Below are 27,232 nucleotides of genomic sequence, written 5' to 3' on the forward strand. Positions count from 1 at the left end.
AGTTGATGCAACGCAGATTTGGTTTGTGACTCAGGTTGATCCACTGCAGCTCGGATTGGATCTGAGCTTGCGACTGCAGCCGACCTATTGCAATGTAGACACAAAGTGCTGGAGTAACTCAGCGGGACAGGCAGCATCTCTGGAGAGAAGGAATGGCTGACGTTTCGGGTTGAGACTATTGCAATATGTAATCTGGAAGTGGACAGGCACTGGGTGAAGTATTCCATTTTACCCATGGCCCGCTCACACTAATGCAGACTCCTGTCATTCCAATAACTCCCCACTCAGGGGAGATCAGGACTCTAGCACCTAGATATTCCCTGAAGAAGCCTTGCATACAGCAGAGAGCCCAGCCCAAAGATAATAGAGCGGAGCAAGATGGACCACTCCATCGAAATCGCGTATACTGAAATGTAGTATACAACGGAGCGGAACATCCGCCATTTTAGGAAGCAATCCCCGCCGTTTGTTATTCCTCTCGCAGTGTAATCAGTGATGTGGGGAAACAGTATGTGTGATGAAACCATTAAAATGCAGAATATATCTCATCAATCAATTCATATTTTTTTATTTTTAAATGTTTTCCCCCTGCTTAATTTTTCTGATTTTATTCTTTCTTACTGTTTCTGCCCATTTCCCTCCCATCCTTCCTCCCCAGCCCCCTTTTTTGTGCAGTTTCCCTTGTATTGCTCTAACTCTGCACAAATTTAACTTATTATAAGCAGGGTTGTGATACAGAAGATGCTGTTGCCACTCTGAATCATATCATTCATAAACATCTAGACAAACCTGACACCTATGCAAGAGCCCTCTTTGTAGATTTTTCATCAGCTTTCAACACAATAAAAGCAGACTTTTTTTGTGTCAAAAATGGTCCAGCAGGAATTGAATCCATACTTGATTCACTGGTATGCCTCTTGCCTCACTAACAGAGTCCAGCTCGTAAAGGTGAACAAAACATTTTCATCTGCCATCACGACCATCAGTTGGGGCTCCACTGGGTTGTGTGAGTTCAGCTATACTTTTTATTTTTTACACTAACAACTGTCGTTTAGATAAACCAAATCAATACATTCTAAAGTATTCTGATGATACAGTTTTAATATCTCTGTTAAGTAAATCAGACAACCCTGAGCTGCACCAACATGGGGTAAACAAAGTGGTCGAGTGGAGTGATGATAATGCTCTTGACATTAATACAAAGATTGAGTTACTCCACGACTTTGTGTCTACATTTGAGTGGTATGTGGCTATGTGTTAACAAGTGAACTACTATTTCTTCAGAAAAATGTTTTATAGGGAAATAGCAAATAAAACAGTGATTCTCGTACAGAATCAAGGAATGATTGGCAATTCTATTATGTTAAAAGCAGTACTAGTCATAGAGTCGTAGAGGTATATAGCGTGGAATTTAGAAGGATGAGAGGAGATCTTATCGAAACATATAAGATTATTAAGGGGTTGGACACGTTAGAGGCAGGAAACATGTTCCCAATGTTGGGGGAGTCCAGAACAAGGGGCCACAGTTTAAGAATAAGGGGTAGGCTATTTAGAACTGAGATGAGGAAAAACTTTTTCAGTCAGAGAGTTGTAAATCTGTGGAATTCTCTGCCTCAGAAGGCAGTGGAGGCCAATTCTCTGAATGCATTCAAGAGAGAGCTAGATAGAGCTCTTAAGGATAGCGGAGTCAGGGGATATGGGGAGAAGGCAGGAACGGGGTACTGATTGAGAATGATCAGCCATGATCACATTGAATGGCGGTGCTGGCTCGAAGGGCCGAATGACCTCCTCCTGCACCTATCGTCTATTGTCTATTGAAACAGGCCCTTCGGCCCAACTTGCCCACACCGACCAACTAGTTCCACCTGCTTGCGTTTGGCCCATATCCCTCTAAACCAGTCCTATCCATCTCTAAATGTTTCTTAAATGTTGCGTAATACCTAGTGGAAAGTGACCCAAAATTTTAGGTATGGTGATGAAAAGGGAAGTTGAGTTTATTGTTTATGCACAAGTATGGTGAGGTGCAGGTACAGTAAAAATCTTGCTTGCAGCAGTAGCACAGGCACATAAAACCAGGTCACCGACAAAAACATAAATTGCATATAAATTACACACAAATTCTACAAGACTTGTTGGTAGATGTAGTCAAGCTCAGAGAAACTATTGAAGAAACTGGTGAATTACATCATGTAGACGGTACACATGGTAATCACCAAATGTTGATGGTGAGAGAGTTCTGTGATGGTAAAGGTATTGGATGTTTAGTTTAGAGATACAGCGTGGAAACATGCCCATGTGACCAACGAGTCCACACATTAACACTATCCTACACACACCAGGGACAATTGAAATCTATACCAAGCCAATTAACCTACAAACCTGTATGTCTTTGGAGTGTGGGAGGAAACCGAAGATCTCGGAGAAAACCAAGCAGCTCACGGGGAGAACGTACAAACTCCATATGGACAGCACCCGTAGTCAAGATCGAGCCTGGATCTCTGGCGCTGTAAGACAGCAACTCTATTGCTGTGCCACCGTGCTGCCCATCGCTGTGCCACCATGCCGCCCCTTGAAACAAAGTGAGTAGGCCCTTCTTGGAGGTGATCTTGGCACATGTGCGAGGATGTGCCGGGACTTGAAGGTCTGAGCTAAAGGGAGAGGGAAATCAAGAACCAGAGGTCATGGGTTTAGGGTGAGAGGGAAGAGATTTAATAGGAACCTGAGGGGCAACTTTTTTCACACAGAGGGTGGTGGGTATATGGAACTATCTGCTAGATGAGGTAGTTGATTTAAAAGACATTTGGACAGGTAAATGTGTTCAGAAAGGCTTAGAGGGATATGGGTCAAATATGGGCAGGTAGGACTAGTTTAGAGAGGACATCGTGGGTGGCATAGGCAAGTTAGGTCAAAGTATATCCATGCTCTATGACGTGTGGAGCAAATGCTCCTCGTGATTTGTCAGCTCAATATTTAATACTGTTCATATTTTGAATGCTGCCCAAACCACTTCATTATCTGATAAGGTACAAATAAAACAGAACACAGCAGTTATTGTCGTGGTTACCGGTGTTCAAAATGAAGCAGATGACACGGAGAATTCTTCAAGAAGTTAAAAGCCTTTATTTGCAAACAACGGCTGGAACAATCAGGATGTCAACCATCTGACTGCCCACTTAGTACATCGGGCAGCCTATTTTTATAGGATTCTTTCAGACTTATCTTCTTTTCCTTATCTCGCCCTCATACTCCTCTTTACAGTTATTCATCTCTTTGTAGTCACCCTGTTTACCCTACCACCATTAAACCCCACTCATTGATGAATGTCTGTATTTCCTAAAATGTTTCCTTCCACTCTGCCATCATTAAACTTTCAAGTAATCCCCCACTCATTGATGGATGTCTGTATTTCCTAAAATGTTTCCTTCCACTCTGCCACCATTAAACTTTTCCTTCCACTCTGCCACCATTAAACTTTCAAGTAATCCCCCACTCATTGATGGATGTCTGTATTTCCTAAAATGTCTCCTTCCACCCTTATCTTCTATCCTGGTTCATCCATCAATGTTTCTCCTCCTCCTGAGCAGCAGTTACAGACACGTGTCAAGGAATGTCTAGAGTGCCTTAATTAGTTACAGAGAGACACAATGTCTAAAGTGCCTTAATTAGTTACAGAGAGGCACCTAATGCCTAAGTAGTTACAAACCTTAAACAACAATGTCTAATGCATAAAATAATATCGTATTATCTCCCATATTATCAATGAAAATCTCCACTCTGAGACATTATAATGTACAGAAGGTCATTAATGGAGATGATGTAGATGATTGGGCCAAGGACACTGTTGCAGCTGGGGTGATTAGATTTAGAAGCTTCGCTGAGGCACAAAATGCAGTTCAAAATGCAGATCTCAACTAACACAGCAATGCACAAAAGGATAAGGATGTTCACATCATGGAAATCCATTCAAATCTCCGGACACTACGAAACATAGAAGCTGGCAGCATTGGTTTCTGATGAACAGATAGGTTCACTGCCAGCACAACAGACCTTCACGATCAGATCAAGAACCCTGCACTTACAACAACTGGGACCTGAAAATGGTGCCAAACGGGCGACTCTGTGTACTGAATCAATGTACTGTTGCTATACAATTGATCTGTATCTGAGATGCTTATCTAATATTATCTAAATGCTTATGTATAGTGGTACTTGTACTGAACTGTATACAAAATGAATTTCACTGTACCTCGGTACATGTGACTAATAAAATGCCATGCCAGACTCATCATAGATGATGTATAATTTATCCCGATTTCTACTAGGTATCTTTAGTTTATTGTCACATGTACTGAGGTATAGTGAAGAGCTTTTTTTATTGCATGTTATCCAGTCAGTGGAAAGACTATATATGATTATAATCAAGCCGTCTGCAGTGTATGGATACAGGATAAAGGGAATAACATTTAGTCCAGTAAAATCCGATTAAAGATAGTCCGAGGGTCTTCAATGAGGAGGATGATAGGTCAGGATCATTGGTTGGTGTAGGATGGTGAGTTGCCTGATAACAGCCGGGAAGAAACTGTCCCTGAATCTGGAGGTACAATATGTGTTTTACCACTTCTGCACCTCTTGCCTGATGGGAGAGGGGAGAAGAGGGAGTGACCGGAGTGAGACTCGTCCTTGATTATGCTGCCGACCTTGCTGAGCCAGCTTGCCTCTGTGCTCATAAACCACATTGTTAGAAGTGGGAAATCCTTCAGGAATTGTGAGGGTAGCAGGCATTTATACTAAATCGAGCCAGTCTTTAAAAAACTATTCAATATAAACTACACGTGGTAAATTAGTTATAAAATTGTACAGAAGGACAGTTCTGTAAATAAACAGCACTGTCTACAGGGAAGATAAACACAAAATGCTGGAGTCAGGCAGCATCACTGGAGAAAAGGAATAGGTGATGTTTCGGGTCCAGAACCTTCATTAGACTGAGAATCAAGAAGAGGGAAACTAGAAGGTGCAGAACAGAGCAGAGCCTGCATCAATGATTCAGGAAAGGTGGAGCCCACAATGATCCATTGTTGGCTGGGGAAGTGGTGTGAACAAAGGAATACAAACAAGAGGACAAGTGTGGGTGAGGGACGGAGAGAGAGAGAGAGAGAGAGAGAGAGGGGATGCAAGGACTACATGAAGTAAGATAAATCAATATTCATGCCGCTGGGTTGTAAGTTGCCCAAACCAAATACGAGGTGCTGTTCTACAGGGCACTGGCTACTGGCCCACAGCAGGAGGCTGCTCAAGAGATCTGGCTTGGAGACTGAGATGACGACGAGACATCCTTGTATACATCAGCCAAATATAAGACAAAAGTGCTGTGTTAATTCACCTCCTGGGGCTAGATCTGGGATCGTACACCTTAATCGAGTCATACAGTGTGGAAACAGGCCCCTCGGCCCAACTTGCCCACACAGTTCAGTTATTTTGCACCCTTGACCAAAGAAGGCTCACAGACCAGAATGATTTTGCCACTTATCACGACAAACATGATCATGGGCAACTTTGCTCTGTTTATGAATAATTGGGGCATTTTGTACCCAGTATGTTCTCACATAATTAATTTGGCTTCAACAGCTTTTAGTTCATCCATGTAAATTACATCGTCCAAAACTAATATGTTTTGAATATTCAGAGGTATCTTCTCAAATATGATGCTCTCAAAACTGTAAATATGTCATTCAATGGATCAATTTTTAACATTAATATGTTTGTGGAAGAAATTAATTTGGAGGGAAATTAATGGAAAATGCAAAGTGGAGACTTCGCAGATTTGCTTTGAGATTTTATTGGATGAGATCATGGAGAGATGGCGGCAGTAAACTACCCACCAGTTCTCTGACTTTACAGCAGAATTAGCCAAGTCATACTGTGCAGAAAACAACTTTTGTTTTTTTAGCTACGACTACAAAAATATTCTATCAAGTACATGGGTACCAATTGTTTCATTAGTCATAACATACTTTTTGTTTATGTTAATCTTATTCAACAACAAATGGTTAATACAAGTCAAACAGAATACAAGGGCATCTTGACAATATTCTATCGCACCTTTTAGATGGCCCGCTCCACCATCCCCTCTCCGAGCCAATCATAAACCCCCCATTTACAGTAACATTTCTATGCTACTAGTGGTAGGGGGCACGAGTGATCTACTGTGACTTCTCACAGAAGGGAAAACAAGCTTCATTATCTCCTCCTCGACTTATCATATCATATCATATATATACAGCCGGAAACAGGCCTTTTCGGCCCTCCAAGTCCGTGCCGCCCAGCGATCCCCGTACATTAACACTATCCTACACAATTTAGGGACAATTTTTACATTTACCCAGCCAATTAACCTACATACCTGTACGTCTTTGGAGTGTGGGAGGAAACCGAAGATCTCGGAGAAAACCCACGCAGGTCACGGGGAGAACGTACAAACTCCTTACAGTGCAGCACCCGTAGTCAGGATCGAACCTGAGTCTCCGGCGCTGCATTCGCTGTAAAGCAGCAACTCTACTGCTGCGCTACCGTGCCGCATGTACCGTGTACCGCATGTACCGTGCTACACGACTTCATGTTTACATTTACCATCCACCCTTCAACACATTCCCAGACAAGAGGTAATACGTCTAATCTTTGCCGATTCCCACGAACCTCTTCTGCACCTGGTCAACGAGAGATGCCAATTGTCACATCCAAGCACCCTTTCGTTACCTTGTTCAATTCCAATCAAAATGAAGTAAGGAAGGATATTATTTTTTTCTTCCACAATGTTGAAGTCATCTCTGAAATTGTAACTAATGAAATTATGTCGTTCAGACTATTTAAACTCTATGTGTAGGAAGGAACTGCAGATGCTGGTTTACACCAAAGATAGACGCAAAATGCTGGAGTAACGCAGCGGGTCAGGCAACATCTCTGAAGAGAAGAAATGGGTGACGTTTCGGGTTGAGATCCTTCTTCAGACCCTCCAGAAAAGGGTCTCGACCTGAAACGTCTCCCATCCCTCTCTCCAGATATGCTGCCTGTCCCGCTGAGTTACTCCAGCATTTTGTGTCTATTTAACCTCTATGTGGTTTGGGTTTGGGGAGATAGACACAAAATGCTGGAGTAACTCAGCGGGTCAGGCAGTATCTCTGGAGAGAAGGAATGGGTGACGTTTCGGGTTTGATGAGATTCTACTGTTTTTTATTTTAGGGCACAGCCTTCCACCAGATCACGTGCAGAAAGCCCTCTTGTTTGTTATAAGGCCATAAGTGATAGGAGTAGAATTAGGCTATTTGGCCCATCAAGTCTACTACACCATTCCATCATGGCTGATCTATCTCTCTTAACCCCATTCTCCTGCCTTCTCCCCATAACCTCTGACACCTGTACTAATCAAGAATCTATCTATCTCTGCCTTAGAAATATCCACTGACTTGGCCTCCATAGCCTTCTGTGGCAAATAATTCCACAGATTCACCACACTCTGACTAAATAAATTTCTCCTCATCTCCTTCCTAAAGAACATCCTTTAATTCTGAGGCTGTGACCTCTGGTCCTAGACTCTCCCACTAGTGGGAGAGTATGTTTCAATGAGGTCCCCCCTCATTTGTGATAAATAATGACCTTTCACATCAGCTTCAGTCTCCGTGTGGCTTATTGACTCACAACACACACATTTTCATTTCTTAACGTAAGTAAGTAGCCATGATCCACAGCAGCACTATAAATCGGTCTGCCCCATTCAAAATCTGGTTTGCAGCAAAATTCCCTGCTCCAAAATTGAATGATCAGAAATTCCTCAGAATATTACAGAGAATTTATTGAATCTACATACAATGGGAAACACAATACTGCAATTTTCTTTGAAAATTGGTTTATTAAATATATAAATAAGATACGTTTACAGACAAAATTAAAAAACATTTTCAAATATCGCACTCCAGATTTAAATGATAAATTTGATTCACACATTTATAATTGTGCTCTAATGTGATTTACAAACCTTAAAGAGCAGAAACTAAGCATATTCCATGGGATGATAAATCACCACAAAAAATTACCTTAAAGCATCTACCATTGCTTAGTTATAAAATAACATCCACAGAAAACACGCACCCACCAGTTTTGCAGAAGATGGGATTTGTGTAAAGGTAAAGGAACAGGAAAAAAACTGATTAAGTAAAGACTCGCTAGTGAACACATGCCAAATTGGTGCATACAACCATATGTTGTTGCAATACAATATCACGACTGCAAGTTTGTATTCACAACAAATGCAAACAATATTATTATTTTTTGATTAATGAGAAATATATGCAACCGTCCGAGAGCAGTTTTCAATTCTAGAGCTGCAGTTGACAGGTGTCATCCCAATAGGCTCCTCAATTTCTGGGCATATCAGAGGAGGAATCTTTCATCGATTAGTGTTTTTGCAGCCAGGTTCTTACGTCCGGCTGTACTACGAATGAACTGAAAAATCTTGGAATCAGAAAGAAGACAAAGTTTTATAGACGTATTTAAAGAATCAAAAGATTAAATCACCAAAGGAAGCCATTCAGCCCATCAAACCTGTGCCATCTAGTCCCAACCTCCTGACTGCGCCGATAGATTCTCCCATCTTAGGTACCTTGTCCACATGGTCAATATGTGACAGCCTACACTTTGAGGGTTCCTTATTTTCTCTCTATAATACTGCATGCTCCAGTTCTTGTGGCATTGTGGAAAAAGCTGTGAATTCCAGAATGTAATCCTTAATACCCAATGTTTGATCTCCCTTTATTCACAAAATGCTGGAGTAACTCAGCAGGTCAGGCAGCATCTCGGGAGAGAAGGAATGGGTGACGTTTCGGGTCGAGACCCTTCTTCAATGTTTCGGGTCGAGACCCTTCCCAATGTTTGATCTCCCTAGTTTAAAAGGGCAGAGTAAAAAAATGTCCCATTGAAAAAAGCCAATGGTTAACTTTAGGTTAATTTGGATATTTATTAAAATGTGCACAACTATGCTTGAGTGTGCACTGATCAAGGAATTGGAACCCCAAATCTTCACTGACTATAACTATCATTACAGCTAACCGCAATCATACAACATGTAATTACGTAAAATAGCATTTCCAAAGAATTAAAATGTAGGGGGGTGGGGATATGGTTGCCAGTATGAGAACATCTGCCACCCACAGTTCAATATTAATCAACCAGCGCCATACTGAAGTCTGGAAATCAGCAAAAGGATGTAGGTAGACACAAAATGCTGGTGTAACTCAGCGGGTCAGGCAGCATGTCTGGAGAACATGGATAGATGACGTTTCACAGTGATAGAGTAACTCAGAGGGTCAGGCAGCATCTCTGGAGAACATGGCTAGGTAACATTTCCAGAGTGATAGAGTAACTCAGTGGGTCAGGCAGCATCTCTAGAAAAGGAATAGGTGACGTTTCAGATCAAGACCATTCATCAGGTTGCTAGAATGTAGACGGGTTCTCCTCACTTCTGCTGATTTTTTTTGTTTGAGTTTTAGACATACAGTATGGAAACAGGTCCTTCAGCCTACTGAGTCCGCGCTGATCATCGTTCACCTGTTCGTTAGTTCGATGTTACCCCAGATTTGCGACCTACACACTAGGACAATTACAGAAACCAATTAACCTACAAACCAGCACACCTTCGGAATGTGGGAGGAAACTGGAGCACCCAGAGAAAACCCACGCGGTCGTAGGGAGAACGTACAAACTCCGTGCAGACAGCACCCGTAATCAGTATTAAACTCGGGTCTCTAGTGCTGTAAGGCTACAACTCTACTGCTGCGCCAGCGTGCCATCCATTTTTGTGTTTGTAAGAGAAAATGCTGGGAATATTCAGCAAATCAGGCGCATCTTTGATGTCCAAATATTTCGAATCTGACTTTTCATTAGAATGGCGTTGAGAGAAAGTCATCAGCTGAAGCTTTGGGCAGAATCATACCTCAAGTCGGCAGTTCCAGTGAGATGACGGTGTATCTGACTTCCCACTCTGCTGCTGGACTCACCATGGAGTCTGGTAATGGAGCACTGGGACTTGCCAACTCTGGGGTCCAGATACACCTAGCACTTGGCCTTGGCCAGTGTTGTCACAAGGAGCCCAGAGCTTCAGCATGCGACATGACCAAGCATCACTTGCACTATCTTGCACTAAACATTATCATGTATATGTACACTGTGAATGGCTTGATTGGAATAATGCATTGTCTTTCCGCTGACTGGTCAACATGCAACTAAAGCTTTTCACTGTACCACAGTACGGCTAAACTCACCTAAACTAAACTAAACTGTATGCTGAGGTTCCACCTATCCCCGACTAAGCAAATGGGACAAACTTAGATGGAGCAGGTTGGTCTGAAAGGCCTGTTTCCATGCTGTATGATAATTCTATGACAATAAATTCATACAGTTTTCCTGCTTGCAGTACTTGTGTGTCCAAAGTACAAATGTGCACATACCTTTTGTTGTACATAAGTTAGAAAGGAAGCAAAAATAAAATTTTGGGTAGCAAGATCCACAATACAGAAGAACAGCGTATCAAAAATTAGAAGTGTTTCTTCATTGCCATAGTATAGGACTTCAGTGAATGAAAGCTTTTCATCTGAGATAAAGTAGAGCAAAATGTTATAATGTCAGCACAACATAAGTTAACTGCACTATTAACGTATTTTTAGAATCAATAATGATTGAAAATCTATTTTGCTTCGAGTTATACATCTTGATCCTGATTTTTCAGTCTGTGATGAAACTTCACTTCTCATTTCTAACCTTAAAGAAAGTACTCGACAAATCTACAGCAATGTACTTGGCAACAAATTCCCCTGCGGCTTTTAGACTTTAGCGATACAGTGCAGAAACAGGCCCCTCGGCCCACAGAGTCCACACTGACCATAATTGCCCTGTACACTAACACTATCCTACCCACGAGGGACGATTTACATTTTTACTGAAGCCAATTAACCTGGAGAAAACCCACGAGGTCACAGGGAGAACGTACAAACTCTGTACAGACATCAACCGCAGTCGCTCAAAGAGTGCCGCAAGGCTCGGTGTTGGGGCCGCAACTGTTCACCATATATATTAATGATTTGGAGGAAGGAATTAGAAGTAACACAGGCAAGTTTGCAGATGACACTAAGCTGGGTGGCAGTGTGAACTGTGAAGAGGATGTTAGGAAGTTGCAGGGTGACCTGGACAGGTTGAATGAGTGGGCAGATGCATGGCAGATGCAGTATAATGTAGATAAATGTGAGGTTATCCACTTTGGCGGCAAAAACACGGAGGCAGATTATTATCTCAATAGTGTCAGGTTAGGTAAGGGGGAAGTGCAGCGAGACCTGGGTGTCCTTGTACACCAATCACTGAAAGTTGGCGTGCAGGTACAGCAGGCAGTGAAGAAAGCTAATGGCATGTTGGCCTTCATAACGAGAGAATTTCAATATAGGAGTAAAGAGGTTCTTCTGCAGTTGTATAGGGCCCTGGTAAGACCACATCTGGAGTATTGTGTACAGTTTTGGTCTCCTAATTTGAGGAAGGACATCCTTGTAATTGAGGCAGTGCAGCGTAGGTTCACGAGATTGATCCCTGGGATGGCGGGACTGTCATATGAGGAAAGATTGAAAAGACTAGGCTTGTATTCACTGGAGTTTAGAAGGATGAGAGGGGATCTTATAGAGACATATAAAATTATAAAAGGACTGGACAAGCTAGATGAAGGAAAAATGTTCCCAATGTTGGGGGAGTCCAGAACCAGGGGCTACAGTCTTAGATTAAAAGGGAGGCCATTTAAAAGGAGGTGAGAAGGAACTTTTTCGCCCAGAGAGTTGTGAATTTGTGGAATTCTCTGCCACAGAGGGCAGTGGAGGCCAAATCACTGGATGGATTTAAGAGAGAGATAGATAGAGCTCTCGGGTCTAGTGGAATCAAGGGATATGGGGAGAAGGCAGGCACAGGTTACTGATTGTGGATGATCAGCCATGATCACAATGAATGGTGATGCTGGCTCGAAGGGCCGAATGGCCTCCTCCTGCACCTATTTTCTATGTTCCTATGTCTATGTTTCTATGATGGCACTGGGCCTGTGCACACTGGAGTTTAGAAGGATGAGGGGGGGCCTCATTGAAACTTACCCAATAGTAAAAGGCCTGGATAGAGTGGATGTGGAGAGGATGTTTCCACTAGTGGGAGAGTCGAGGAACAGAGGCCATACCCTCAGAATAAAAGGACGTACCTTTCGAATTGAGATGAGGAGGAATTTCTTTAGTCAGATGGTGGTGAACCAGTGGAATTCATTGCCACAGGAGGCTGTGGAGGCCGTCAATGGATATTTTGAAGGCGGAGATTGACAGATTATTGATGTACGGGTGTCAGGGGTTATTGGGAGAAGGCATGAGAATGGTTTTGAGAGGGAGAGATAGATCAGCCATGATTGAATGACAAAGACTTGATGGGCCAAATGGCCTAATTCTGCTCCTTTAACTTATGGACATAATGTTTCCGATATTTCCTAATGCAATTTATGAAGCTGGTGGCCATTTTATTTTGCCAACTGTTCGCCAGAAACAAATATCTTTCAAAATACATATAAAGTGTTGATGGGTCACGTCTTATATCATATATCATATATCATATCATATATATACAGCCGGAAACAGGCCTTTTCGGCCCTCCAAGTCCGTGCCGCCCAGCGATCCCCGTACATTAACACTATCCTACACCCACTAGGGACAATTTTTACATTTACCCAGCCAATTAACCTACAAACCTGTACGTCTTTGGAGTGTGGGAGGAAACCGAAGATCTCGGAGAAAACCCACGCAGGTCACGGGGAGAACGTACAAACTCCTTACAGTGCAGCACCGGTAGTCAGGATCGAACCTGAGTCTCCGGCGCTGCATTCGCTGTAAAGCAGCAACTCTACCGCTGCGCTACCGTGCCGCCAAGGTCTTCTCACCTTGCCAAATGGATGTCAACCATCAAGTCCACTGAGCTGGTAGATATATGTCTAATATTCATTACATCGTTGCAAGAAAGAAGCCAAATGAATTAAGGGAAAGCAAATCTCACTTTGGTAGGGAAAAATCCTAGCGTAGTAGAAAGCAACTGCAAATGCTGGTTTAAACCAAAGATAGACACTTAGGAATAACTCAACGTATCAGGCAGCATGTGGTTATGTTTAAGAAATAATTATTTTTTACATAATCTGTACTGTTTTTGTCCATTGGTGATACTATAATTAAATTTATTGCACAATAAAATATTTGACAATGAAACTATTTCTGTCATTAACTCATCTTCAGATAAGTAACTATCCTTAATATGATGTTATTAATTCATCTTGTGATAAATAACTGTATCTTAACTAAACTGTATTTCATTAAATAAAATTAAATAAAAGTATTTCATCCAAAACTTCAAATGGTTACAAAGTTGCTTCTCCCGTGATGGAACATGAATTGGTGACTTATTATTAAAATATTCCAACTGATTATTAGATTTTAGAATCGATGCAAATATTGTATTTAAATCAGGAAAATAGGAAACCTAAAGCGTATATATGGAAATTATACCATTATAAAAAATGGTCTTGTCCATTGGCTCATGCAGCTCCATCCCAATTATTCTTTCCAATAACAGTTTATCTTGCACAATGTAATCCATGTCACGAAGTGCCTGGAACCAGACCAAAAAAAAAAATGTTAAAGCTTTTTTAAATGGTAACATTGTTAGCAGAATAACCTTATTTAACCAGGGAGTGCATTCTGAAAATTGCTTTTGCATTGAAAGAAGGGGCTCCAATTATTGAAATTCAAAAACGAAAACACAAAGATAAAAACGATCATTTTTATGAGGCTCTCTAAACATGGAAAATTTAATGGAACCCTGTCGGCAAAAAATAATTGGCTTGCAAATTAAACAAAATTGGTCGATCGCCAACTCTAAATGGTTGCTGGAGGTAGTCAATGAGAACAGGGTTAGGTGCTTTAAAGTGGATGACACGATTAAGCATGGTGGTGCTCAAAGCTGATCTCAATCATAGTCACATCATAAATAATAGCACTGTGATCGCAAATAGCTTGGAGTAGCAATGTCAAGGACAGATCATCCAGTGCCAGCAGCATTTACAACAGCTGTTGGATGCACTTTAAACTATCCCATTAGCAAGATTTTTCTGAAGACCAATGTCACCTGTAATTTAAATAATTCCCTGCTTTCCTACCCTTTCACCTAAATTGAATAACTTCACATTTTTCCACACTTACCTCTCTGCTCTAATTTATTGGGTTGACTGACTCTGTGCTTGAGTTGACCTACCTTACTTATCAATCTGTGCCTTATTTATAACCTACTTTCCCTGTCCATCTTTGTTGTACTGTCAGGCTTTGCTACAGCACTGATTTTGAAGTATCTTGAAGGTTATAGCCAGGCAATCTGAAAATGGCTTATTATTGGACAGTTATTGGACCTTCAATGATTTGGTGATGATATTCAGGGTTGGCCAAAAGGCCAGAATCAGACTTGGACATATATCATAGAGATACAGGAGACTGTAGATGCTGTAATATGGTGGCAAAAAACAAAATGCCGGAGGAGTTCTGATGCAGGGTCCCAACCCAAAATGTCAACCGTTCTTTTCCCTCCACGAACGCAGCCTGACCCGCTGAGTTCCTCGAGCAGTTTAAAAAAAATGTATTTGACAAATTATAGCCTCTACAGTCACTTGTATCATGGTATATATCATGTCGGACATTTCAGTTTTAGTTTAGTTTATTGTCACTTGTACCGGGGTACCAGTGAAAAGCTTTTGTTGCGTGCTAGCCAGTCAGCGGAAAGCCAATACATGATTACAATCAAGCCATTTACAGTGTTTAGATACATGATAAGGGATTAGCGTTAAGTGCAAGGTAAAGTCCAATCAAAGGTATTCTGAGGGTCATCAATGAGGTTGTTCTTTCGTATATCAACTACAACAATCAAAAGTGGCAATTGGTGCCTCAGAGTACCGTAGTTGACGCTTTGCTGCAAATTTTGCCAGTTCCATAGTACTACCTAGGGTAAACGATGAGGACGTAAAGCAGCTCCCACCCCAAATGAGGTAGTTAGTAGTTCAGGACTGCTCTCTAGTTGTGGTGGGATAATTCAGTTGCCTGATAACAGTTGGTCTGAAGCTGTCCCTTGTTTCCTTCACAATCCTCATATGAATAATAAACTCTGATGAGCAGTAGTGATGATATTTATAGCACAGATTTAATTGTTAGCAGCAAGGCTCCAAGAAATGTTCCTAATTTCCTTTTGTACAAGCATATCAATGTAATAAATCAATACTGATGTAATTATTAACTCCAATGCAATATTAACCAGTCGTAAAACATTACCAATACACCAAACAATCACAATTTGAATTTGGAGATAAACCTCATAAATTACTGGCTCGTCAACTTAGAAAGATGGAAGGAGAAAAAATAATCCATAGGATTAAATCACATACTGGCGAACCTTTAGTACAACCTAAAGATATTAATGAGAGATTTCTGCAATATTATAAAAATCTATATTCAGCTAAAACGACAGAAAATAGGATAGGAATAGAAGCATTTAAAAAAAAATGTAATCTGAAGGGGTTGGATTTACAAAATAGAGAATCACTAAATGCGGAAATTTCAGTAAAAGAAGTTGAAGAATCTATCAGATCATTAAAAAATGGTAAAACACCGGGACCAGATGGTATCGGTTCGGAATTTTATAAAACATTTTATGATCTGATCACACCACGTCTGAAGATACTTTATGAAAATATCTATACTTATCAGAAACTACCAGAAACGTTAAATGAATCTATTATAATACTTATACCTAAAATAGACAAAGATCTGGAGGACCCAGGATCATATAGAGCTATAGCTCTTTTAAATACTGATCAAAAGATACTAACGAAAATATTAGCACAAAGATTAAGCACAGTTATTAATAAACTAATTCACCCCGATCAAACAGGATTTATACCAAAACGATATTCCTCATATAACCTCAGACGATTATATAATATTATATATTCGAAAAGAGGTATTAATAAAGACTTAGTAATTATTTCGTTAGATGCGGAGAAAGCCTTTGACCAAGTGGAATGGTCTTATTTGTTTTCGGTTATGGAATTTTTTAATTTGGGAGAGAAGTTTATCACTTGGGTTAAATTATTATATACCAATCCAACAGCTAGAATAATAACAAATCAAATACTATCAAATAAATTTAATCTATTTCGAGGCTGCAGACAGGGTTGCCCTTTATCCCCACTATTGTTTGCACTTGCATTAGAACCTTTAGCTCAACGGGTGAGAACACATCCTGAAATATATGGATATGACACCACAAATACTGAAAATAAAATTTCTTTATATGCGGATGATGTATTACTTTATATCACAAACCCGGAAATTAGTATTCCAAATTTACTAAAATTAATAACTGAATTTGGATCATATTCAGGATATAGTATTAATTGGAATAAAAGTGAACTTATGCCGATAAGGGTAAATAATCTACATATATTACAACAATTTCCTTTTAAGATAGCAAACGAAAAAATAAAATATCTTGGAATTTATGTAACAAAAAGATTTGATTCTTTATTTAAATCTAATTTTCCGCTCTTATTGAATAAATTAAATAAAAATATTTTATATTGGAAAACATTACCAATCTCAATGATAGGTAGAATTAATGCAATAAAAATGATTTTTCTTCCACAATTATTATATCTTTTCCAACTGATTCCGATATATCTTCCTAAAATTTTTTTTAAAAAGATTGATTCCATAGTCACTAACTTTATCTGGGATTATAAGAGCCATAGAATTAAAAAAAAACACTTATGTAAACCAAAAATAAATGGAGGTCTAGCTCTACCAAACTTTATGTTTTATTATTGGGCAGTCAATATTAAAAATATTAACTTTTGGTTAGTAGAGACAGATAAACAACCAACCTGGTTAAAAATGGAAAAAGAAGATTGTTCTCCCTTTGAAATTAGTTCGATTTTATTCGCCAATAATAAAATAAGTAAGAAAACCTATAGTGAAAACCTTATAATAGATAGTGGAATACGTATTTGGAAACAAATAAAGAAAACATTAAAATTGGAATGTATACCACTAGCTCTTACTATTGTAAATAACATCACATTTAAACCTTCAATGATAGATAAAGGTTTTTTACAATGGAAAAACTGTGGAATTAATAAGATGGGAGATCTCTATAGGGAAAATTTTTTCCTTTCATTTCAAGAATTACAACAAATTTATGGATTACATTCAAAAGATTACTTTAGATATTTACAAATTAGAGATTATGTAAAAGCAAATACACATGAAATTAGAAATAGAAAGACAGAGATTTTAGATGAATGTCTAAATAAACACCCAAATACAGAAAAATTGATATCATATATTTATAATATTTTACTGGAAAACGACGCTCCAAGGACAGAAATATATAGACAATCATGGGAAAATGAATTAGGTCAAATTATTAGACCTGATATATGGGATGAAAGTTTACAACACATACATCACTGTTCGCTAAATGCTAGACACTCTCTTATACAATTTAAAATATTACATAGACTACATTATTCAAAAGCTAAATTACATAGTATTTTTCCAAATATATCTGCCATTTGTGACAAATGTCAGCAATTGGAAGCTAACTTAACGCACATATTCACAAACTGTGAAAAAATCACTAAATTCTGGACAGAAATATTTAAAATAATTTCGAATGTTGTTAATATGAAGCTGATCCCTGACTCAAACTTAATAATACTGGGAATATTAGAAACAGATCAATTAATAACAATGAATCAAAGAATTTTTATTGATTATAGTTTAATAATTGGGAAAAAATTAATATTGAAATTCTGGAAAGGTCCTACATCCCCCACAATTAAAATGTGGATTACAGGAATGTCGGAGACACTTCATCTGGAAAGATTGAGACTTGTACTAATGGACAGGTTGAATCTTTTCAGAGGAATATGGTCTCCATTTATTGCATATTTAAAGGGTCAAAATGGCTTGGTGCGAGGACCTGACTGTGGCCTGAATAATGGAATGGAGGAAGAATTATGTATAATAAATCATTGATATATCTCCAATGATAGACAACTTTTTTAATACTCCATTCATTTCTCCAATTTGGATTTCTTATTTTTATTTTATTTTTCTCTATCTTTCCCTCTCTGGAAAAAAAAGTATAGAAATATATAAGACATAATTGTTAATATTAATAATATTACGAATGTATGTGATAAGTATATTTTATTAATATGTACTTATGTTTAATAAAAATATTTATCAAAAAGTGGCAATTGGTGCCTCAGAGTACCGTAGTTGACGCTTTGCTGCAAATTTTGCCAGTTCCATAGTACTACCTAGGGTAAACGATGAGGACGTAAAGCAGCTCCCACCCCAAATGAGGTAGTTAGTAGTTCAGGACTGCTCTCTAGTTGTGGTGGGATAATTCAGTTGCCTGATAACAGTTGGTCTGAAGCTGTCCCTTGTTTCCTTCACAATCCTCATATGAATAATAAACTCTGATGAGCAGTAGTGATGATATTTATAGCACAGATTTAATTGTTAGCAGCAAGGCTCCAAGAAATGTTCCTAATTTCCTTTTGTACAAGCATATCAATGTAATAAATCAATACTGATGTAATTATTAACTCCAATCAATATTAACCAGTAATCTAATCTAAGGGTCTTCTTTTCTGTTAATGGCTTTATGAATCATTAGTCATTCATGCTCAACCTTTGATAGGATGATCTCCTCTAGACTATGTAAAGCTTTAATACATCCGGCAGACAATTTTCCAAATCTACAAATATTGAGGAATTTGCGTACAAAAAGAAAATAGAAGGATCAGAATTCTGATTATATAAGATGAGGGTCATGGAGTCACAGAACTATATGGTATGGAAACAGATCCTACAGCCCAACTTGTCCTTGCCTACCCGGATATTTGCCTGCATTTGGTCCGTACTCCAAGGATCAGAGGTCAAGGTAAAGTATGTGTAGAAACAAGGAACTGCAAAGAACCAAAGAAAGGCACAAAATGTTGAAGTAACTCAGCAGGCCAAATCTTCTTCATATTGTGAGTTGTGAATTTGTGGAATTCTCTGCCACAGAGGGCAGTGGAGGCCAAATCACTGGATGGATTTAAGAGAGAATTAGATAGAGCTCTAGGGGCTAGTGGAGTCAAGGGATATGGGGAGAAGGCAGGCACGGGTTATTGATTGTGGACGATCAGCCATGATCACAATGAATGGTGGTGCTGGCTTGAAGGGCCGAATGGCCTCCTCCTGCACCTATTTTCTATGTTTCTATGTTTCTATGGCCCTGACGTGAAATGTCACTTATTATAAGGTCATGTGATTGGACCAGAATTAGGTCATTTTGCCCATCATGTCTGCTCTGCCATTCAATCATGGCTTTCCTATCTCTCCCTCCTAACCCCATTCTGCCTTCCCCCGTAACCACACCCGTATTAATCAAGACTATCTGTAACATCCGTGTTCTCCAGGGATGCTGCCTGCCCATTGAGTTATTCCAGTATTTTATGTCTTTCCGAGGTAAAGTAAGTATTTTATGATAAAAATAGACACAAAATGATGGAATAACTGAGTGGGTCAGGCAGCATCTATGGAGAAAATGGATAAGTGACTTTTCGGGTCAAGACCCTTCTTCAAACCTAGAGTGGAGGAAACGTTCTTCAAAGTAGGCATACCCTGAAGAGACTTCACAGTGCAGCAGTCAAAATGTATTGAAAATTAACTGCAGATGGTGGTTTATACCAAAGATAGGCAAGAAATGCTGGAGTAACTCAGCGGGTCAGGCAGCTTCTCTGAAGAAAATGGATAAGTAATATTTTGGGTTGGGATCCTTCTTCAGAACCACTGAGTTACTCCAGCATTTTGGGACTACCTTTGGTATAAACCAGCATTTGCGGTTCCTTTTTACTACATTAAGTATTTTATGATAACCAGTACAGAATACCTTGTGATTGCTGGTAAAATGATCAAAAATAGCAATATGCCTACATGATCAATGAATGATCCAAGAAATCTATTTGTGGTATTATAGGCCTTCATTCTTTGTTCAACAACATCCTCCGCACTATTCACCAGGTGGCCAGGTGATCTGATCTGCAAAATTGATAAAAATGTCAGAATAGAACATTTGAAGTGCTTTCTATTTAATTTATTTGTTGACATGGTCATAAGGTAATAAATTATTACTCAAACCCAATTTAATGGCTCTCGAATCTTGTCATATTGCTCTCTGACTTTGCTTGTGATGAATATCTGAAATGTCTCCGTTTCCGTGTTGGGAACCAACCCTCTTTGACCACATAGGTTTTCCTGTGAAGGAATAATTATTTGCGATCAGAACGTTTACACAAATAAAATTGATGTATATTCACTTATCTATATACTAAAACTCTCGTTTGTTCGTTTGTTCCTGGGAATGATGCTATTTGCAGAAAGTATGCATTGAAAAAACATGGAAATGCTCAAAATTATGTCAATGACTAGGGACTGATGAAATTTATGCATTAAAGAATAAAATGCTTGAACGACATTCTTGCTTTTGCTGGGTTACGGAGCAAAATTATTATCTCAGAAAAATGGTATGCAGGAATTAATATGACTACCATGAGCACCCACGATAAAATATCTATCAGTTTCAAGGTCAATGGTGTTCAATTTATAATGATTCTAGCACAGGTACAATGGATAGTTTTCAATTGGTTTATAGGAAAGCAGAAAGTATCTGTTTGAGAGATCGACTAGCCAAAAAGCAGAAAGGGTTTTCAATCTATAAACAAAATGAATCCCACAAACAGGGAAACAAAATAAGTTGTTTAACTCTTCATAAATATATGAAATAATCAATATACAAACGCTACAACATTAGAAATGAAAATGGAAAATTCTGAACGGCATTGAAAGAGAAATTATGGTTTAATATAACAGGTAGAAACATCTGCAGACCTGTTTGGCTGAATGTTGGTCACCCACCATTATTGCCAGAAACATTGCTGTGGTATACACTTCTCATAGCTGCAGTTACCTAACCTGGAAATGGTGGACCAGCGTTTTCAGGTTTCTAAATACAGAATCCTTCTCGGAAACAAAAATAACTTGGGTGCAGCCTGAGGTGTCCCTGTCTCTTAGATGCTGGCTAAATTGGGGGAAGGTTTTGCTCTTCGTAAAAACCTATAAATAGTTTCAAATATCTCTCATGTTCCGAGGATCTAATTAGAAATCTTGGGGATTGCAACAAGTCTAGGCTCTGCTCTTGGAGATTTGGCCTTGTGAATATGTTAACAATTCTCTGTTTCACAGCACAAACCCATTGTTTACTTTCATCGCTTTCAGCTTTTATTTTGCTGATAACTGTGTGTAAATTTGTGTAAAACATCATACCGCCTCTCTCTTTAGATTCAGGTTCATTTCCTCCATGTTAGTGTCAGCATGACCATGCACAGACCTCCCATGGATGTAATATCCAAAGCATTTGTGTGACAGAATGATAACAGAGATCTACAAAATAATAATGCAGAACTACAATAAATAGCTATTTTAATCGTGCAATAACAATTATAACAATTATAACAATTATAATTATAACAAATGCGTCTTCAATAAGACATCAAATCTTACTGTACTCACATTACTGACTGAGCAAACATCAATAAACTGACTTATTCTGTCTTCCACAAATCGTTCGTAAATACTTGCACGGACAATTATCTACAAAAAAAAAAGCAATAATTTCAGCATTTGAAACAATATTTTAAAAATATCTTATAGAGTTGTATAAAATCATGAGACGAATAGATCGGGTGGACGCACAGAGTCTCTTGTCCAGAGTAGGAGAATCGAGTACCAGAGGGCATAGGTTTAAGGTGAAGGCGGAAAGATTTTATAAGAATCTGAGGGGTAACTTTTTCACGCAAAGGGTGGTGGATGTATGGAACGAGCTGCTGGAGGAGGTAGTTGAGGCAGGCACTACCATAACATTTAAGAAGCAATTAGACAGGTACATGAATAGGACAGGTTTAGAGGGACATGGACCAAACACAGACAAGTGGAACAAGTGTAGATGGGACATGTTGGGCGTTGTGGGCAAGTTGGGCCGAAGTGCCTGTTTCCACACTGTATGACTCTAAAAAGATAAAAATGATTACTCTTCATTTACACATATTGCAGTGGCCTTTTTACAAATTGATCCTTGCAATACATATGAACATGTCTCCTTTATTGATTTTTAATTGATAGATGTAAATGATACAGGAAGCACTCTCAAGAGCATTTACCAAGTCTGGAAAGTGCGAAGGTCCATTGATAAAAACAATTAAAAAAATAACTATTAAAAGTCAGAACAAGGAACAGGAATTAAGATTATCTGGCCTCAGCGTTCTTGCAATCTTACTCAACAACTTTAATTCACATTTTCACAGGAACATCATTCATGTCAAAATGTCACTGCAGTCTTAGTTATTGGTGACCTATTTTCCTTATTGCACAGTGAGGATTGTGAAAATTTAAATGGGCCACGTACCCGTTTTGAGGCTCTGTGTGCCTATACAAAATTTCAAACATGAGGTCAAGGAGTTAAATACATAAATCTTTATTATCACATGTACCAAGGTACAGTGAAATTCTGTTTTTACAATACGATACAATAGAACTTTATTTATCATTGGAGGGAAATTGATCAAATTTCCATTTTCCTATTGGAAATTGATATGGAAATTTTGATCAATTTTCCCAGGAGATAAATTGATTTTGCATACAGATCAGTAAGAATAATGCCATACGCAAGTATAATCCCTGCTTAAGTGAGTCCATGTGCAAGAGTCGCCAGGTTTTGGCGCCATAGTCAAGCTGCACTTGGCCATAAAGGCCCGTTGCAGCCACTGCCTCCATTTGGATTGCCCCGTGCACTGTTGTCCCTCTCCTCACCCGTCCACCTTCAGCCTTCGTGCCCCGTGGAGAGCCTCCCACAGTTGACCTTCTCGGTGTGGAAGGTAAGACCCCCGGTTCCTTCATACTAGACCTTTGCTCCTGAATCTGCCGCCATCGCCAACTCCTCCACCCTCCGGTTCCCGGTCTTTGGGGGCAAGCAGGAGTCGAGCCTTGGATGAGGCTCCCACTTCAGGCGGGTTTCCGGTTTCGCAGCGAGCGGGCCAGGCCCGTTGCCGGGTTATCACCACGGCCCATTTTATGGCAGAGATACAATATATATATCCTTGATTAGTACGGGATCAGGGGCGGTTATGGGAAGAAGACAGAGAATGGGGTTGAGAGGGAGAGATAGATGAGCCATGATTGAATGGCGGAGTAGACTTGATGGGCCGAATGGCCTAATTCAGCTCCTATCACTTATGAACTCACGACCCTTCGGGAGCTTCTGTGAAATGCAGATGCTGGAAGGAGTAGATGTGGCCAGTCGAGGTGAGTTATGAATTGGGGGTGAGCCCATTGGAAATGATGCTAAGTGCATGAGGGTGAGATAAAGAACATGAATTCAATAGTCAATAGTCAATAGTCGTTTATTTGTTACATACACATAAATGTGTAGTAAAATGAAACATTACCCGCAGTTGAACAATAAGACCAATAAGATTAATCAATAAAAATGCAATAACACATACAATCACAACTAACACCAAACAAAAAGAAACATCCATCACAGTGAGTCTCCTCCAGTCCCTCCTCACTGTGATGGAAGGCCAGAATGTCTTTTTCTCTTCCCTGCCGTCTTGTCCCGCGGTCAGGCTGTTGGAGTTGCCACGTCGGGGCGGTCGGGGCTCCCGATATTGAAGCCCCCGCTGGGCGGTGAAAAAAAATCCCGCGGCCTATTTCAGGCCGCGCCGGATGGTGAAAGGTCCGCGGCGGGCCGACCCAAGCCCCGCGATTCGGGGCGGGCGAACACGTTGCCTCTGCCGCAGCTCCCGATGTCGGCCCCCATCCAGGGGCCTGCGGGCTTCCGACGTCCACGCGGCCCGCGCCGGAGCCTCCGGAGACGAGTCGCAGCCGTTCCCGCAGCATTCGCAGGCAGCCAGCGCCGCAGGTGGTGAGTCCGGACCGCGGGCTCTGCGAACCAGAGACCCAGGTGGTCCCAGGTGCATGGCCGGTGGTAGGCCGCAACGGGAACGGAGACACGGCACAGAACAAAGGTCGCGTCTCCGTTCTGGAGAGAGAATGTTACAGTTACAGTTACAGTTCCCGTTCCCTCCCACTCCCCCCCCCCAAAACATAACATACAACACTACATCATATTAACACTACAATTGAGACAAAAACAACAAAAAACACAAAAGACAGACGGACTGCAGGCAACCCGCAGCTGCGACGGCAGCGCTCCAAGAGTTCAATACGATTTGATAGATATTGATATCTATTGTTGATCTATATTGAACAGAGGTATCAATTGAGCAGTGGATGAGGCTGACCTGCTGAGTTACTCCAGCATTTTGTGAATAAATCGATTTGTACCAGCATCTGCAGTTATCTTCTTATAATGCATATGAATGTTGGTCTCAAGTTTTGGCAGATTATTGACTTCTTTCTGAACTGTGTTACTATGAATAATCATTTCCACTTCTAATATATCTCCAACATCCTCTCACATTAATGGCCAGAAGACTTCCTTCTCTGCTGTTAAGAAGTTGCCTTATCTATCCACCTCTGGCAACGAGCCCTCCAGTGAAGCATCAGAAAACCTTGGTGGCCATTGAGTCAGGCTTCTCAAGCTTCTGCAGAATCATTTAGCCCTCTGCATTCAGTTCTACCATAACATTGCACCTCCCTTGTGAAAAGCACGAGCCTTTGCCCCCACCACCCACTCCCTTCCATATTTACGCAGTCAGATAAAAACAGGAGTAGTCTTGAAAGATGGAATCACCATCTCCATGACCGTGCAGGTTTCCTCCGGGTGCTCCGGTTTCCTCCCTCATCCCAAAGACGTGTGGGTTTGTAGGTTATAGAGTCATAGAGTGATACAGTGTGGGAACAGGCCCTTTGACCCAACTTGCCCACACCGGCCAACATGTCCCAGCTACACAAGTTCCACTTGCCCGCTTTTGGTCCATATCCCTCCAAACCTATCCTATCCATATACCTGTCCAACTGTTTCTTGTTGGGATAGTCCCAGCTCAACTACCGCCTCTGCCAGCTTGCTCCATACACCCACCACCCTTTGTGTGAAAAAGTTACACCTCAGATTCCTAATAAATCTTTTCATCTTCACCTTAAACCTATGTCCTCTGGTCCTCGATTCCCCTACCCTGGGCAGGAGACCCTGTGCATCTACCTGATCTATTCCTCTCATGATTTTATACATTGTTCTAAGATCACCATTCATCCTCCTGTGCTCCAAGGAATAGAGTCCCAGCCTACTCAACCTCTCCCTATAGCTCAGAACCTCTAGCCCTGGCAACATCTTCGTAAATCTTCTCTGTATCCTTTCCAGCTTGACATCGTTCCTATAACATGGTGCCCAGAACTGAACACAATACCCTAAATGCGGTGTCACCAACGTCTTATACAACTGCAACATGACCTCCCAATCTCTATACTTAATACTCTGACTGATGATGGCCAATGTGCCAAAGGTCTTTTTGACCACCTTATCCACGTGTGACTCGACCTTTTAGGAACCATGCACTTGCACTCCTAGATCCCTCTGCTCTACAACACTCCCCAGAACCCTACCATTCACTGTGTAGGTCCTGCTCATGTTAGAGTTTCCAATATGCAACACCTGCATATTCTCTGCATTAAATTCCATCAACCATTCCACAGCCCACCTGGCCAATCGATCAAGATCCTGCTGCAATTTTTCACAACCATCTTCACTACCTGCAAAACCACCCACTTTTGTATCATCAGAGGTTAATTAGCCTCTGTAATGTTGCTCCTAATGTGTAGGGACGGATGATAAAGTGAGATAATGTGAAGCTAGTGTGAACCGGTGAACAACTGTCAGTGTGGACTTGGTGGACCGATGGATCTATTTCCATGCTGTATCTCTAAGCTAAACTAAGCATGATAAAATGGACATTCATGGGTTAACAGTCCATTTTGGATGCTGGCCAAGATAGCCTTGGTGATAACAATGATGACACACATAGGAATAGAGCTTGCTGATGTCCGTGTATGCAGAAGATTCTTGTTTGTGCCAGCAGAGCAACGTCCTTCTGAAAATAATCCTGAAGCTCTGCCAGAGATTTTCCTCCAAGAATTGTTGTTTAAGAGCGGAGCAATGGCACAACTGGTAGAGCTGCTGCCACACAGCAGCAGAGTCCTGGGTTTGATCCTGACCTTGGGTGCTGTCCGTGTGGAGTTTGCATGTTTTCCCTGTGACTGCCTAGGTGCTCTGGTTTTTTCCACATCCCAAAGACGTGCAGGTTTGTAGGTTATTGGCCTCTGTAAACTGCCTCTAATGTGGAGTGGGTCAATGCAAAAGTGGGATAATATTGAATTAGCTTCATGGTTGCTGCGGACCCAGTGGCCCAAGGGGCCTGCTTCCATGCTGTATGTCTAAATTAATCTAAACAAACAATGAACATTAATCTTGTTCTTGATGCTCTGCTGCCACTTCTTCACATTAGTCTGCTAACTTACCTCAAACCAGTAAATCAATCCCTGAAGTTAATTTGAATTATGTTCACAACAACAACATTGCACAGGTCTAACAGCCACACACGCAATTTTGATGAAGACTATCAAGAGGTTGCTCACAGAAAATTTGTTAGTTAGAAAAGGTTTGCGAGTAAGACATAGGGGGTTTTTGGAACAACATTATTTTCTTTCAGGTGAACCATGGCATCAAATAGGAGAGTGAGCACTCTCTTGACATCCTGAGCAACAAAGATCAAGTAATACATTTAACTGATAGACAATGGTCATTTATTTAGTTTGTTTCAATGGTATTAGTTAGCTGATATGCTTTGGAATATTGAAGATAGATGCAAAATGGAGTAACTCAGCGGGTCAGGCAGCATCTCTGGAGAAAAGGGATGGGTGACGTTTTGGGTCGGGGCCATTCTTCAGGTATCTTCAGGTTGTGCATCATGCAGGTTCTCAAGGCTGTTCAATCCTTCATTTAAGTTTATGGTTGATCTGTG

General features: G+C 40.4%; 1 protein-coding gene across 1 annotated transcript in view; it reads right to left on the minus strand.

The window, feature by feature from the left end:
- Nucleotides 1-8,424: 8,424 nt before the first annotated feature.
- Nucleotides 8,425-27,232, minus strand: part of tmem67 (transmembrane protein 67) — an 86,465-nt gene continuing 67,657 nt past the window's right edge. Inside the window, exons 19-25 of the mRNA XM_078398411.1 lie at nt 21,768-21,848; nt 21,522-21,638; nt 20,337-20,453; nt 20,133-20,237; nt 13,608-13,710; nt 10,497-10,639; nt 8,425-8,505 (exon numbers count right to left, since the gene is read on the minus strand). Coding sequence (XP_078254537.1) covers nt 8,425-8,505; nt 10,497-10,639; nt 13,608-13,710; nt 20,133-20,237; nt 20,337-20,453; nt 21,522-21,638; nt 21,768-21,848 — 747 coding nt within the window. The remainder of the gene's footprint in view (nt 8,506-10,496; nt 10,640-13,607; nt 13,711-20,132; nt 20,238-20,336; nt 20,454-21,521; nt 21,639-21,767; nt 21,849-27,232) is intronic.

Source organism: Rhinoraja longicauda, chromosome 4 (assembly GCF_053455715.1).
Source record: "Rhinoraja longicauda isolate Sanriku21f chromosome 4, sRhiLon1.1, whole genome shotgun sequence".
In the NCBI taxonomy this organism is placed as follows: domain Eukaryota; kingdom Metazoa; phylum Chordata; class Chondrichthyes; order Rajiformes; family Arhynchobatidae; genus Rhinoraja; species Rhinoraja longicauda.